Source organism: Mauremys mutica, chromosome 15 (assembly GCF_020497125.1).
Source record: "Mauremys mutica isolate MM-2020 ecotype Southern chromosome 15, ASM2049712v1, whole genome shotgun sequence".
Taxonomy (NCBI): Eukaryota; Metazoa; Chordata; order Testudines; family Geoemydidae; genus Mauremys; species Mauremys mutica.
The window spans coordinates 2,178,654-2,192,685 of record NC_059086.1 but is presented as its reverse complement, the minus strand read 5'-3'; the positions used below and the strand labels follow the sequence as shown (position 1 = coordinate 2,192,685).

At 66.9% G+C, this 14,032-nt stretch overlaps 1 protein-coding gene across 1 annotated transcript; it reads right to left on the bottom strand.

Moving 5' to 3' along the window:
- Positions 1-4,041: 4,041 nt before the first annotated feature.
- Positions 4,042-10,898, bottom strand: LOC123350329 (gap junction delta-2 protein-like). Its single transcript, XM_044988856.1, has 2 exons — positions 10,663-10,898; positions 4,042-5,172 (listed from the first exon to the last, which is right to left on the bottom strand). The coding sequence occupies exons 1-2, from the start codon at positions 10,731-10,733 to the stop codon at positions 4,353-4,355; spliced, it is 891 nt and encodes a 296-aa protein (XP_044844791.1). The 5' UTR covers positions 10,734-10,898; the 3' UTR covers positions 4,042-4,352.
- Positions 10,899-14,032: the final 3,134 nt, after the last annotated feature.

The window sequence follows — 14,032 nt, the reverse complement described above, 5'->3', positions numbered from 1 at the left end:
GGGCTGGATGGCGGCTGCCTGCTGGCACCACGGGGCTGGCATTGGCAGGGCGCCAGTGCTGTGATTAGACGCGCCTGGTTTAGCAACATCTGGCTTCTATTCAGGGCAGAATCTCCCCTCCCCAGCTGTTGTGGGGGGGGCGCTTGGCTCACAGCTCCCACCGCGGCATCTGCCGGGCACACGGGAGCCAGGCGCTGGTCAGGGCTCTGCCCGTCAGCTCCTCTCCCCTTCTGAGAGCTCGAGCCGGGCTCCTAACCAGCACCGTGGGGGAGGGAATGGGGGCTGGGAGCCAGGACTCCTGGGTTCTCTCCCTGGCTCTGCCACTGAGTGCACCAGCCCCAGAGCTGTTGGGAGAACCCAGGAGTCCTGGCCCCCATCCTGCCACACCCCCTGTCTGAAAGCACAGAGACCCCTCGGCGTCTCTGAGGTCGGGAGTGGGGGGGAGACAGACGCTGGCAGATCTGGGTTTCTGGCCGGATCCTCCTTGCGACACGTTGGTGCCTCACCTTCCCCTGGGCCGTGGGGAGCCGTGGGGCATGGCCCTGCAGGAGCTGCTTCGCGGGGCTGACGCTGAACTGCTGGGAGCCTCTTCTTTGTTACAGAAGACCCTACAATAACAGACCATTGTTGCCTGGCTGTGGGAGGGGAGTGGGGGCTGGTGGTTAGAGCAGGGAGGGCTGGGAGCCAGGACTCCTGGGTTCTATCCCTGTCACATGTGACCACGTCACCTCTTTCTGCCTCAATTTCCCTCATCACGCTAGTCTGCTTCATGGAGCCAGGGCCCTCCCCTGGCCAGGGGCTGGAGATTTCTAGCTTTGTGGGGGGGTCTACTCCTGCCTGGGGTGACCCCCCCCCCGCTGCTCCCCTCCACCAGCGAGGGAATGTGCCTGGCCAGCTCTGCAGCGGCTGGCTCTGGGGGCTGTGCCAACTCGCTGGCCCGGCTCCCATGCATAATTCAGGCCACCTAATGCAGTTCCGCTGTCGTGGGCCGCGACTTCCTCCCAGCCGCCACCGAAATAGCCCCAGCCCCAGCCCGGCTTGGCTGAGCGGCCTGGCCACCGGGTGCCCACCAAGCCCAGCTCCCTCGGCCGGCGGTGGGCAGGGACCCCGGGGTGCTCTCCCCACGCACGGCGCCGACCCCGGTGCCCCGGGACAGAGCGAGGCCAGGCTGCCTCGCCCCCACCCCCAGCCTTGCAGCCAGGCAGCCCGGGGGGCTCGTCCCTGGGCTGGGGGCTTAGGCGGGAGGTGGGTCCCTGCACCCGGGAGCAGACAAGGGGACGCTCAGATGCTGGGGGGCCATGTGTCCTGGCCAAGTGCACAGATCAGAAAAGAGGTGATGGGAACTGAGCCCAGGAGTCCTGGCTCCCAGCCCCCCCCTGCTGTAACCACCAGCCCCCCACTCCCCTCCCAGAGCTGGGGAGAGAACCCAGGAGTCCTGGCTCCCAGCCCTCCCCTGCTCTAACCACCAGCCCCCCACTCCCCTCCCAGAGCTGGGGAGAGAACCCAGGAGTCCTGGCTCCCCCTTCCCCTGCTCTAACCACCAGCCCCCCACTCCCCTCCCAGAGCTGGGGAGAGAACCCAGGAGTCCTAGCTCCCAGCCCCCCTGCTCTAACCCACCAGCCCCCACTCCCCTCCCAGAGCTGGGGAGAGAACCCAGGAGTCCTGGCTCCCAGCCCCTCCCCCCCCACCTGGTGCCCTGCTCCCCACACTCGTGGTTATTAATAGAGGTGTGACTGAGAACGAGGTGTCACCTCGTTGGTGCTAACGAACAAGCGGGGATGGGGGGGGGATGCTGTTGCCATGGTGCCAGGTCCCTGCTCACCTGGCGCTGTCGTGTTCCCCCCCAGCACAAGGGGCAATGTGGGATCTCAAGGGGGGGGCAGGTGCTGGGATCACCCATCTGTCTGGGTACACCTACCCCCCCCCCATCTGGGCCTGGGACGGGGCTCTGGCCTGGTCCGTCCCCCCCTCCCCGTCTCCTCCCCTGATGGGATTGATACCCACTGCCCCTCCCTTCATCCCTCCTCCCACCCCCAGGGGTCACCGTCTCCCCCCAGTGGGGGCCAGGTGCTGGCCATGGGGAGGGGCTGTGGTTGGGGTGTGATGGACCCCGGCTCCGTGTACAACTGGCCCCGGGAGGGCAGAGCTGGGTGTATGGGCGAGAGACCCGCCCGTAGCAGCTGCGTCCGCCCCCCGAGTGGTGCTGCCTAATGCCGAGACGACACCACCCCAGCGGGCACAGCCGCGGCTCGCGCACAACCCGACGACCACACCCCAGCGGGCACAGCCGTGGTGGGCACAACCCGACGACCACACCCCAGTGGGCACAGCCGCGGCTCGCGCACAACCCGACGACCACACCCCAGCGGGCACAGCCGTGGTGGGCACAACCCGACGACCACACCCCAGTGGGCACAGCCCCAGCACACACAACCTGACAACGACCACACCCCAGTGGGCACAGCCCCAGCACACACAACCTGATGACCGCACCCCAGCGGGCACAGCCATGGCGCATACAAACAACCTAGGATGACACCCCAGCGGGCCCAGGGCTCAGCTTGGGGGTGGCTGGAGGTCAGTGCTGGGCTCACCAGGGTTGTTCCCCTTTGTGATCTCTGCCCCCCAGGAGCAGCATCCCCCCCCCATGGCTGAGCAGTGGGGTGGTGGGGGAGGGGGGTTGTTTTGTTCAACAGCCCAGAGCTTCAGGGCAGCGAGGGGCTTAAGAGGTGAAAGTGCCATTGGGGGGGATCAGCTTAAGGGGAGGATTACTAAAGGGGGGGCACAGAGCTGGGGGGGGGCACAGAGCTGGGGGGGGGCGCTGGGAGCCAGGACACCGGGGTCCTGTCCCCAGCTGGGGGGGAGGGGGGGGCTGGGAGCCAGGACACCGGGGTCCTGTCCCCAGCAGGGGGGGGGGGCTGGGAGCCCGGACACCGGGGGCCTGGCCCCAGCTGGGGGCGGGGGGGGGGCTGGGAGCCAGGGCCCCGGGGTTCTGTCCCCAGCTGGGGGCGGGGGGGGGCTGGGAGCCAGGACACCGGGGTTCTGTCCCCAGCTGGGGGCGGGGGGGGGCTGGGAGCCAGGACACCGGGGTTCTGTCCCCAGCTGGGGGGGGGTGGGGGGGAGCCAGGACACCGGGGTTCTGTTCCCAGCAGGGGGGGGGCTGGAAGCCAGGACACCGGGGTTCTGTCCCCAGCTGGGGGGGGTGGGGGGGAGCTTGGACACCGGGGTTCTGTCCCCAGCTGGAGGGGGGGGGGCTGGAAGCCAGGACACCGGGGTTCTGTCCCCAGCTGGGGGGGGAGCCAGGACACCGGGGTTCTGTCCCCAGCTGGAGGGGGGGGCTGGAAGCCAGGACACCGGGGTTCTGTCCCCAGCTGGGGGGGGAGCCAGGACACTCGGGTTCCAGCCCTGGCCCTGCTGGGTGACCTTGGCCATGTCTTGCCCCCTCTCCGTGGCTGTTCCCCCCTCTGTAAATGGGGACGATATTAACGTGGGGGGGGCGCAGCCCTCACGGGGCTTTGAGATCGGTGCTGGCGAAGGGCTGGACCATTAGCTACAGGGGCTGGTCCCCCCCCCCATAAATGCAAAGTGCCCAGGGCCCGGGAGGGGGGACGGGGCCAGATGGTCCCAGCCCAGAGCAGCTTAAGGGCCGCAAATCCCCCCGGGGCGGGGGAGGGAGACGTGTGATGCTGCCCTGCGGGCAGGTCCCTGGGACTGGCAGCGGGCGCTGAGCCAGAAGCAGCCCCTGGCACCGCCCCCCCGCCAGGCAGGGCCGCTGGGCTCTTCTGGGGGGGTCGGGGCTGAGATTTCTCCCTTTGCAGGCCCAGCCACAACCCCCCCGTCTCTAGCGGGGGCAGGGCCAGCAGCATTTCACCCCGTTTCTCTGTCTGCCCCCCTCCCTGGGGTCGCCCTGCCTCGCCCACGTGAGCCGGGCCAGGCCGGACTGCCAGGGAGAGCCCCCCGCGTCCCCCCCGCAGCCCAGCCCCATCGACCACCCAGCTTATTTTTTAATTCTTAAAAATTGCATCTGGTCATCGATTCTTTTTATTGCCAGCCCAAGGGCTGAGAAAAGCAGGGAGCCATGATCTGCCCCCCGCCCTGCAGAAACACCCCCCAAATATTCCCCACCCCTGGCTGATGCCAGGGCCGGAAAAGGCTGATTGGGGGGGAGTTCCAGGAACCCTCCCCCCTGCTTGCACCATGGTGGAAGACTCCAAGGAAGAATCAATATATTTTTTAAACGCGTTGGAGCCGGGAGCCCCCCCAACACCCCGGCTGGATCCTGGGGGGTCGTGTCTCCCGTTCAGCCCTTGGAGCGGCTCCACTGTAAAGGGGGGGCCCGGCCGCCCCCAGGCTCACACGTAGGCCGACTCGCTGGACTGGGTCCGCCCCAGCGGCGGCACCGGGGCCAGCGCCGAGAGGTCCTTCCTGCGCCCCTCGCAGACGGACTTGCGCCGCGCCCGCGCCCCCCGCACGGCCGTCTTGACCTTGCGCCAGCCCAGGTGGTTGAGCTCAGCCAGGTTCAGCAGGACGCAGATCCCGCTGACGGCGAACATGAAGACCAGGAAGACGGTCTTCTCGGTGGGCCGGGAGACGTAGCACTCCACCGCCTTGACGCAGGGGTAGCGGTCGCACTCGAAGATGCCCGGCACGGTGAAGCCGTACAGGAAGTACTGGCCCGCCAGGAAGCCGATCTCCAGCGCGTTGCGGAAAACCACCTGGATGATGTAGAAGCGGGAGATGCCCTCCTGCCGCTTCACCTTGGCGCTCTTGGGCGGGCGCCGGGGGGTGCTGGGCAGCTCCTTGACCTCCAGGCAGTCGGGCTCCTCCTTGGCCGAGCCCTCGGGGTTGTGCACCAGGATGCCGTTGACGCTGCGCGCCTTGCGGGCGTCCGTCTCCAGCAGCGGGTAGAGGAAGGAGTAGCGCCGGTCCCGCTGCTTGGCCGACTGGTGCACCGAGTAGGTGATGAAGCAGAGGCTGGGCGTGCACACCAGGATGATCTGGAAGACCCAGTAGCGGATGTGGGAGATGGGGAAGGCCTGGTCGTAGCAGGCCTGGTTGCAGCCCGGCTGCAGCGTGTTGCACATGAACATGGTCTGCTCGTCCTCGTACACCGTCTCGCCCACGATGGCCACGATCAGGATCCGGAAGATGACGACCACCGTCAGCAGGATCCTGCGGGGGGAGGAGAGGGGAGGGACCCAGCTGGGCGCGGCGAGGGGAGCAGGCCCCGCTGCGCTGGAAGCGTGTGGCAGGCGCAGGACACCTGGGTTCTCTCCCCAGTGCTGGGAGGGGAGTGGGGTCTGGTGGTTAGAGGGGGGCAGGACTCCTGGGTTCTCTCCGAAAGGGACTGGCGGCAAGTGGTTAGAGAAGGGGGGATCTGGGCTCCAGGACTCCTGAGTCCTGTTTCTAGCTCCGTCATTCACTCGCTTTACAAGCTCTGGCCAAAGTCCTTTCTCAACCCCACCCCCCCGTGCCTCAGTTTCCCCTTGTGTACAATATGGCGCCTGATGCTTACTCGTCTCCCATCCAGCCCATGAAATTCCCCCAATATTTACACCTCTTGCCCCAGAGGTGTGACGCAGAGTGGGGGGTGGGGGAGGTTGTGTCTCTATTATGCCTGGGGATAAACGGCTGGGGGGGACATCCGGGGCGCCGGAGAGTTTAGCAGCGCTGGGTGCTTCGAGCCAGCAGCCCAGCTGTGCTAAGGGGGGGCCCCGTTGCACCCCACTGCAGAGCTGCTGCTGCCCAGTGCCTCACTCAGGGGTGACGAACGCCAGGAGGAGCAGAGGTGAGGCTGGGTGGGGTGGGGGGTGACAGCTCCGGCAGTGGGGTTCATGATCCACTGAGCCAATAAATCTGGGTGAGGGGGCAACTCTAGCTCCCTGGGCAGGGGGCGTTCAGCCCTCCCCAGTCAGACCCCAAGCTCCTGGCGGCATTTCAAAAATCTCGTCTGTTTTGGGGGGTCTGAGACAGGATTGATCTTTGCAGGTTGGCAAGACTGTGGGTGATGCATGGGGGGGCTGGGAGCCAGAACTCCTGGGTTCTATCCCGGCTCTGGGAGGGGAGTCGGGTCTAGTGGTCAGAGTAGGGGGCTGGGAGCCCGGACTCCTGGGTTCTAGCCCGGCACTGGGAGAGTGTTTGATGCACTTGACCTGTTGCCCAGCTGCCGGAGCGGGGAGAAGGGCCAGCACCTCTCGGTCCCTGATTCTCGGTGGCAAACGCATCTGTTGCCCCTTTCCCTGGGGCCTTTCACACCCAACCCTGCACCCCTAAAATGCAGCTACCTCTGGGGCGGAGCGCCTCAGCTAGCAACCCCCAGCACACAGGGGGGGTTCACTCCGCCAGGACAACAGCCCATCCCATGCGGGGATCTGAACCTGTGGAGCCAGAGACACCCCTTCGCCCATGCCCACCAGCTGGGGGGCGCACTGAAACCAGCCGCCTCCTGGCCTTAATATGATGGGACGGCGGCTTCGTCTGTGTCTCCTCCCACGGCAGCGTTCACGATCTCACCCGGGGGGCTGGCAACGAAACACCTGGCATGCTCCACTGAGACCGGCCCCCCCTGGGCTGGGTGCTGCACAGAGCCCAGCCGAGATCAGGGCCCCGTCGGGCCGGGCGCTGCCCAGACCCCGGCCGAGATCAGGGCCCCGTCGCGCCGGGCGCTGCCCAGACCCCAGCTGAGATCAGGGCCCCGCGCCTGGCATCGCAGACCCAGCAGGAGACAGTCCCTGCCCCAACCTGCTCACCGTCTGAGCAAAGGGCAGATCATTCTCCGTTACAGCTGGGGAAACTGAGGCCCAGAGACACACAGGGACTTGTCCAGAGAATCAGGGCAGAGCAGGGATTAGAGCCCAGCTCCCAGGGCATTAACCCCGCGGCCGAGCCCTCCTGTGCCACTGACACGCTGCTTCGGCAGCCAGGAGAGCTGGTCCACCACATCCCCACTCCAATCGGCCCCATGCCTGCCCCCATGGCCTGGCCCTGGGCCCAGGGGAGAGTAACTGAGCGCAGCGGTACTGGGCAGCAGGGCTGTGCCTGGTGCTGGGGGGGAGCGCGGGAGGCCTGGCTTCCATTCCCAGCGCTGCCACTTCAGGTGGCTCGCAAAAGCCCTGTGCCTCAGTTTCCCGAGCTGTAAAATGGGTATAACAATTGCCCCTCGGACTACCTGGGCGGGGGATGTGGAGTACGCCCCACACCGGCGCTGAGCGGGTCCATGAGGAGGCGCCAGGGAGCAGGGCTTGGTTAATCACACACGAGGCGCAGCTGGGCAGGAGCCGGGCGGGGCCTGTAGAAAGCCCAGGAGCTGGCAGCCAAAGGAGGCTGCAGGGCCGCCCCGGGCTCCCCTGCCGGTGCCGCAAGGGGCAGGCGCCGGGTCGTACAGCGGGACGAAGGGGGAACCCCGGAGGCAGCTGGCCTGAGTCACCAAGAGGCGGCCCCCAGGAAGAGGGGCCCCCGGGCTGCTCTCTGATTTGGGGGACGCTCGTCCTGACCTGAGGCCGAACCCGCCCGGCCGGCTGTGAGCAGGAGATGGGACCCGCAGGCTGGGGAGGGCGGCTGGGGTACGGGGCCACGGGCCCCCGAGGCCCCACCCCTCTGAGTCCCGCTCGGGAACCCCTCCGCATCCGAACCCTCCTGCTCATCACGGCCCCGAGCCGGCCGAGGGGCCTTAAAACACTGTATGGGCCCAGCCCGGGGCCCCTGCCTGCCAACACGGTCCCGTGTCCCGGCCCAGGATGGTGACATGGGGGCAGCCCCCGCTGGGGAACAGCCCCCGCTGACGTCAGACGGGATCTCACAGGCTGGAGTCGCCGTCCCCGTCCCTCCATCCTCCCCTTTCCCGCTGTCTGCTCCCGCCCTGGCGCCGAGCGCCCGGCTCCACCCGCCCCCTCTGCCCCGTCCCGGCGCCCGGCTCCACCCGCCCCCTCTGCCCCGTCCTGGCACCCGGCTCCACCCGCCCCCTCTGCCCCGTCCTGGCACCCGGCTCCACCCGCCCCCCTCTGCCCCGTCCTGGCACCGAGCGCCCGGCTCCACCCGCCCCCTCTGCCCCGTCCTGGCACCCGGCTCCACCCGCCCCCTCTGCCCCGTCCTGGCACCCGGCTCCACCCGCCCCCCTCTGCCCCGTCCTGGCGCCGAGCGCCCGGCTCCACCCGCCCCCCTCTGCCCCGTCCTGGCGCCGAGCGCCCGGCTCCACCCGCCCCCCCCGCCCCGGCCCAGCGCCCGGCTCCACCCGCCCCCCTCTGCCCCGTCCTGGCGCCGAGCGCCCGGCTCCACCCGCCCCCCTCTGCCCCGTCCTGGCACCGAGCGCCCGGCTCCACCCGCCCCCTCTGCCCCGTCCCGGCGCCCGGCTCCACCCGCCCCCCTCTGCCCCGTCCCGGCGCCCGGCTCCACCCGCCCCCTCTGCCCCGTCCTGGCACCCGGCTCCACCCGCCCCCCTCTGCCCCGTCCTGGCACCAAGCGCCCGGCTCCACCCGCCCCCTCTGCCCCGTCCCAGCGCCTGGCTCCACCCGCCCCCCTCTGCCCCGTCCCGGCGCCCGGCTCCACCCGCCCCCCTCTGTCCCATCCCGGCGCCCGGCTCCACCCGCCCCCTCTGCCCCGTCCCGGCGCCCGGCTCCACCCGCCCCCCTCTGCCCCGTCCTGGCACCGAGCGCCCGGCTCCACCCGCCCCCCTCTGCCCCGTCCTGGCGCCGAGCGCCCGGCTCCACCCGCCCCCTCTGCCCCGTCCTGGCGCCGAGCGCCCGGCTCCGCCTGCCCCCCTCTGCCCCGTCCCAGCGCCCGGCTCCGCCTGCCCCCTCTGCCCCGTCCCGGCGCCCGGCTCCACCCGCCCCCTCTGCCCCGTCCTGGCACCGCGCGCCCGGCTCCGCCTGCCCCCTCGGCCCCATCCCAGCGCCCGGCTCCACCCGCCCCCTCCCGGCGCCCGGCTCCACCCGCCCCCTCTGCCCCGTCCTGGCACCGAGCGCCCAGCTCCGCCTGCCCCCTCTGCCCCGTCCCAGCGCCCGTCTCCGCCCGCCCCCTGTGCCCTGTCCCAGCTCCCGTCTCCGCCCGCCCCCTCTGCCCCGTCCCGGCACCGAGCGCCCGTCTCCGCCCACCCCCTCTGCCCCGTCCCGGCGCCCAGCTCCACCCGCCCCCTCTGCCCCGTCCCGGCGCTGAGCACCCGGCTCCGCCCACCCCCTCTGCCCCGTCCCGGCGCCCGGCTCCGCCCGCCCCCCCTGCCCCGTCCCGGCGCCCGGCTCCGCCCGCCCCCCTCTGCCCCGTCCCGGCGCCCGGCTCCGCCCACCCCCTCTGCCCCGTCCGAGCGACCGGCTCCGCCCGCCCCCTCTGCCCCATCCTGGCACCGAGCGCCCGGCTCCGCCCGCCCCCCTCTGCCCCATCCCCTGTTGAGCCACCCCCTAGCACAGCCTCCTCTGGCCCCGCCGCCTTGGTGGCTTTGTGCCAGGGCTGGAGCAGGGGGTTGCTCCCCCCCCCCGGGGAGCAGGGCCTCCCACGCCCTGTTGTCCCTGGCTGACCTCTGGGGTCAGGCTGCCACGTCTGCCCTGGGGCCTGTGGTTCCCCCCAGTGGTGTTGGGGGGGCGGGATGGTGAGAGCGAGCAGCTGGCTGGCCCCCCCTGCACTGATCCGCAGCCCCGCGGGGAGGGTGGCTACCGGCTCATTCATTGCCACCCGGCTGAGGGGTTCCTGGGTCGGAACAGGGCCCCGGCACCCCCCACACACACACACACTCCACGGGCCGGGATCCCCCAGCCCGCTGTCTGCCAACCCCCCAGCCCATGGGTCCTGCAGAGGGGGAAACTGAGGCAGCATGAGAGGAGGAACTTGCTAAAGATCACTGGGGAAGGCAGTGTCCAGAATAGAACCTGGGTTCTGCCCCCAGCCCCCCTGCTCTAACCACCAGCCCCTCCCCTCCCCTCCCAGAGCTGGGGGGAGAACCCAGGAGTCCTGGCTCCCAGCCCCAGAACTCCGGCCTCCTGCTCTCACCATCAGACCCACTGGGCTCTCCCGGTGGGTAATTTGGGCAATTCCCGCCCGGCTGCTACAACGGGCAACCCTGGCCCCAGCTCCGTGCCCCGCCCCACAGAGCTGGAGGGTGCAAGGGACCAGCCCCCCCGAGCTGCACCCCCGAGCTGGAGGGTGCAAGGGGCCAGCCCCCCCCCGAGCTGGAGGGTGCAAGGGACCAGCCCCCCCCCCCGAGCTGGAGGGTGCAAGGGACCAGCCCCCCCCCACAGAGCTGGAGGGTGCAAGGGACCAGCCCCCCCCCGAGCTGGAGGATGCAAGGGGCCAGTGCCGCCCCCCCCCGAGCTGGAGGGTGCAAGGGACCAGCCCCCCCCCGAGCTGGAGAGTGCAAGGGACCAGCCCCCCCCCGAGCTGGAGGGTGCAAGGGGCCAGTGCCGCCCCCCCCCCCGAGCTGGAGGGTGCAAGGGACCAGCCCCCCCGAGCTGCACCCCCGAGCTGGAGGGTGCAAGGGACCAGCCCCCCCCCCGAGCTGGAGGGTGCAAGGGACCAGCCCCCCCCCCGAGCTGGAGGGTGCAAGGGACCGGCCCCCCCGAGCTGGAGGGTGCAAGGGGCCAGTGCCGCCCCCCCCCGAGCTGGAGGGTGCAAGGGACCAGCCCCCCCGAGCTGGAGGGTGCAAGGGGCCAGCCCCCCCGGGCCCCCCGCCCCGCGCACCTGCCGATCATAGTCGAGTGCTGCTGCACCGCGGCCTCCAGCAACCTTTCCAGGATCGTCCACTCGCCCATCGCGGCGGGGCGCCGGGGGCTGCCCGCATCCAGCAGCGGGGAGACCCCGAGCCGCTCCCCGGCCCCGTCAGCTGCGGGGACCCCGGCGTCCGGGCCCCCGCCGGGCAGCCCGGGCCATGGGAGCGGGGCTGGGGCGAGCCCGGCGCCCGCTGCGCGCTGCCACCTGCGCCGCTTTCAAGGACGCCGGGCGGGAGGCGGCGGGATTAGTGCCCGGCCCCCCCCCAGCCCCCGGAGCGGGATCCCCGGCGCGGGGGGGCCGGGCACAGCGGGCCAAGGAAAGTTTATGGGGGGGCAGCGACGTGTCAGTGCGCCGAGGCGCGCACACTGCAACAATGGAGATACACACACTGCAACAATGCACAGATACACACTGCAACAATACACACACATACACACTGCAACTATGCACAGATACACACACTGCAACAATGCACAGATACACACTGCAACAATGCACACACACACACACTGCAACAATACACAGATACACACACTGCAACAATGCACAGATACACACTGCAACAATACACAGATACACACACTGCAACTATGCACAGATACACACTGCAACAATACACACACACACACACTGCAACAATGCACAGATACACACTGCAACAATGCACACACACACACACACTGCAACAATACACAGATACACACACTGCAACAATGCACAGATACACACTGCAACAATACACAGATACACACACTGCAACTATGCACAGATACACACTGCAACAATACACACACACACACACTGCAACAATGCACAGATACACACTGCAACAATACACACACACACATTGCAACTATGCACAGATACACACTGCAACAATGCATACACACACACACTGCAACTATGCACAGATACACCCATAACACACACTGCAACAATGCACAGATACACACACACTGCAACAATGCACAGATACACACTGCAACAATACACACACATTGCAACTATGCACAGATACACCCATAACACACACTGCAACAATACACACACAACACACATTGCAATAACAGTGCACACACAGACACACGTTGCAACAATGCACAGACACACACATTGTAATAGTACACACACACACACATTGCAACAATGCACAGATACACCCATAACACACATTGCAACAATGCATACAGACACACACACACTGCAACAATGCACAGATACACCCATAACACACATTGCAATGACAATGCACCCATTGCAACAATGCACACACAGACACACCCACATTGCAACAATGCACACACATCACACACACTGCAGCAACACACACACATTACAACAATACACAGAGACATATGCCCATCACACACATTGCAACAACAAACAATGTGTATGCACACATTGCAACAATGGGCGTGCACACACATTGCAATTATGCACACATACACTCAAATTGCAACCACACACTTCGCAACAATGCACTCACACAAATATTCACACATCACAACACACACAAATACACAGCCCATGTGCACACACACGTACACACTCACAAATTGCAGCACTAAACACATGCCACAACAGTGCACACACACAAATCACAGTGCAACAATGTACACATCATGATGCACCCACACCCAGATGTGATAAACTTTCCAGCATGAGAAGAGGAGCCAGGTGAGGACAGGCTGTGACATTGGTTTGTTTTTTTCCTATACACACAGACATTGCCGTGTTGCAGTGTTTCCACAAACAGCCATGAATGGGAATGTGTGGCAGGTTTGTGTATTGGTGTGTCGAAGTGTCTCTGCCATCACATGCACAGGTGTATTGCAGTATTTCAGTGCCGTCTCACACACACACACACCGATGTGCTGCAGTGTTTCACACATACTCTGCTGGGTTGTAATAGCCACACACAGGCTGAGTGTGGTACAGTATTCCTGTACACACACACACACACACTTTTCTCTAGTGCCCTAGTGCAAGGGCTGTTCTCAGCTCCCAGTCCCCGTGAGGGTCAGTAGCAGGGGGCTGGGGGCAGAGCTGGGGGTGGGAGGCAGGGCCTGTCAGTCAGGGCGCGGCCCCCTGCCCCATGGGGCGGCTCCTGCACCGCGGGCCTTTGCCACCAGCTATGGATAATGAAGGCGCCGGCCGGCCAGCTGGGGGAGCGGCGGAGGGGCCGTGGTGCCCAGAGCTGGTGTGTGGGAGCGGAGACCCAGTGTCTCCCTTGCCGGACGGTTACCTGTCCTGGAGGCTAAAGGGGCCGAGGATGTTGGGAAGGAACCATAGAGTAAGAGCTCACAGTGTCGAGAGATGAGGGCAGGGAGGGAAACTGAGGCACGGAGCGGGACAGTGACTCGCCCAAGAGATCAGTGGCAGAAATAGAGCCCAGAAGTCTGGCGTCCCGGTCTGGGACTGCACCGCACAGTCTGACGGGCACAGGTCTGTCGGCCTGTGCGTCTGTCCCATGCTCATCCCACGAGGAGCCAGGATGGCGCATTCCCGTTCCGGGGAGATGTTCGTAGGATGATTATTGGGGGGGGCAGGTATCGGGGGGGGAAGGCCGTGGCTTCTGCTGGTGCTGGCAGAGCCCCCGGCCCAGTTCCCTGCTGCCCCCCAGTGGGTTCTGTCCCCGGTGATCCCGGCCTGTGCACCCAGCACCTCCCTCTGCCAGCGCCCGAGGAGGCGCCTCCAGCAGTGGGACAAAGACAGGGGCTGGCTAAGAGTGGGCCCCTCACCCATATAGTGAGGCCCCAGCGGCGCAGAAGAGTGGGGTTCAGGGGTGACCGAAGTGGGGGGCTGGTTTAGGTTCGGCTCTGACCTCCTGCAGGTTTTTTGGGGGGTAGATTTGGGGACCACCACCCACTCGCCCATTCTTTGCAGAATCTGCTGCAGCAGCTTCCCCACCCCCACCTAATGGCCACACAGGGTATTGCGAGGGTGAGACCTGTCTGGCTGCTGGGAGTTGGTTAATTAAGCAGGTTCGCTAATTACCCCAGCGCGGTTGGTTACTGGACAGTGCTGGGGTCAGAGCTCCTGGGCTCTGCAAGCCGCTTCCCTGTTCTGTGCCTCAGTTTCCCCTCCCACCCTTCGTCTGGTTAGACTGGCAGCTCCCCGTCCAATGGGGCCCGGCACCCGGTCCGGCGGGGGGCCCCCGATCTCCGCTGGGCTCCGTGCAGCAGGGGAAGGCGGTAGGCGCTGTCGTTATACACCTACTAGCTGTTTAACAGAGCCAGGAACTCGGGCCTCGGAGGGCTGCTTAGCTCAGCCTCAGGGGTCTGGGCTGGAAGCAGGGACCCGGGGGGAGGTTCTGTGGCCTGGCTTGTGCGGGGGGGTC

Excerpts from the sequence above, each read along its gene's own strand:
- LOC123350329 (XM_044988856.1), bottom strand. The coding sequence starts at position 10,733 with ATGGGCGAGTGGACGATCCTGGAAAGGTTGCTGGAGGCCGCGGTGCAG. Across the intron at positions 5,173-10,662 it reads CACTCGACTATGATCGGCAG|GATCCTGCTGACGGTGGTCG; the intron begins GTGCGCGGGGCG and ends CTCCCCCCGCAG.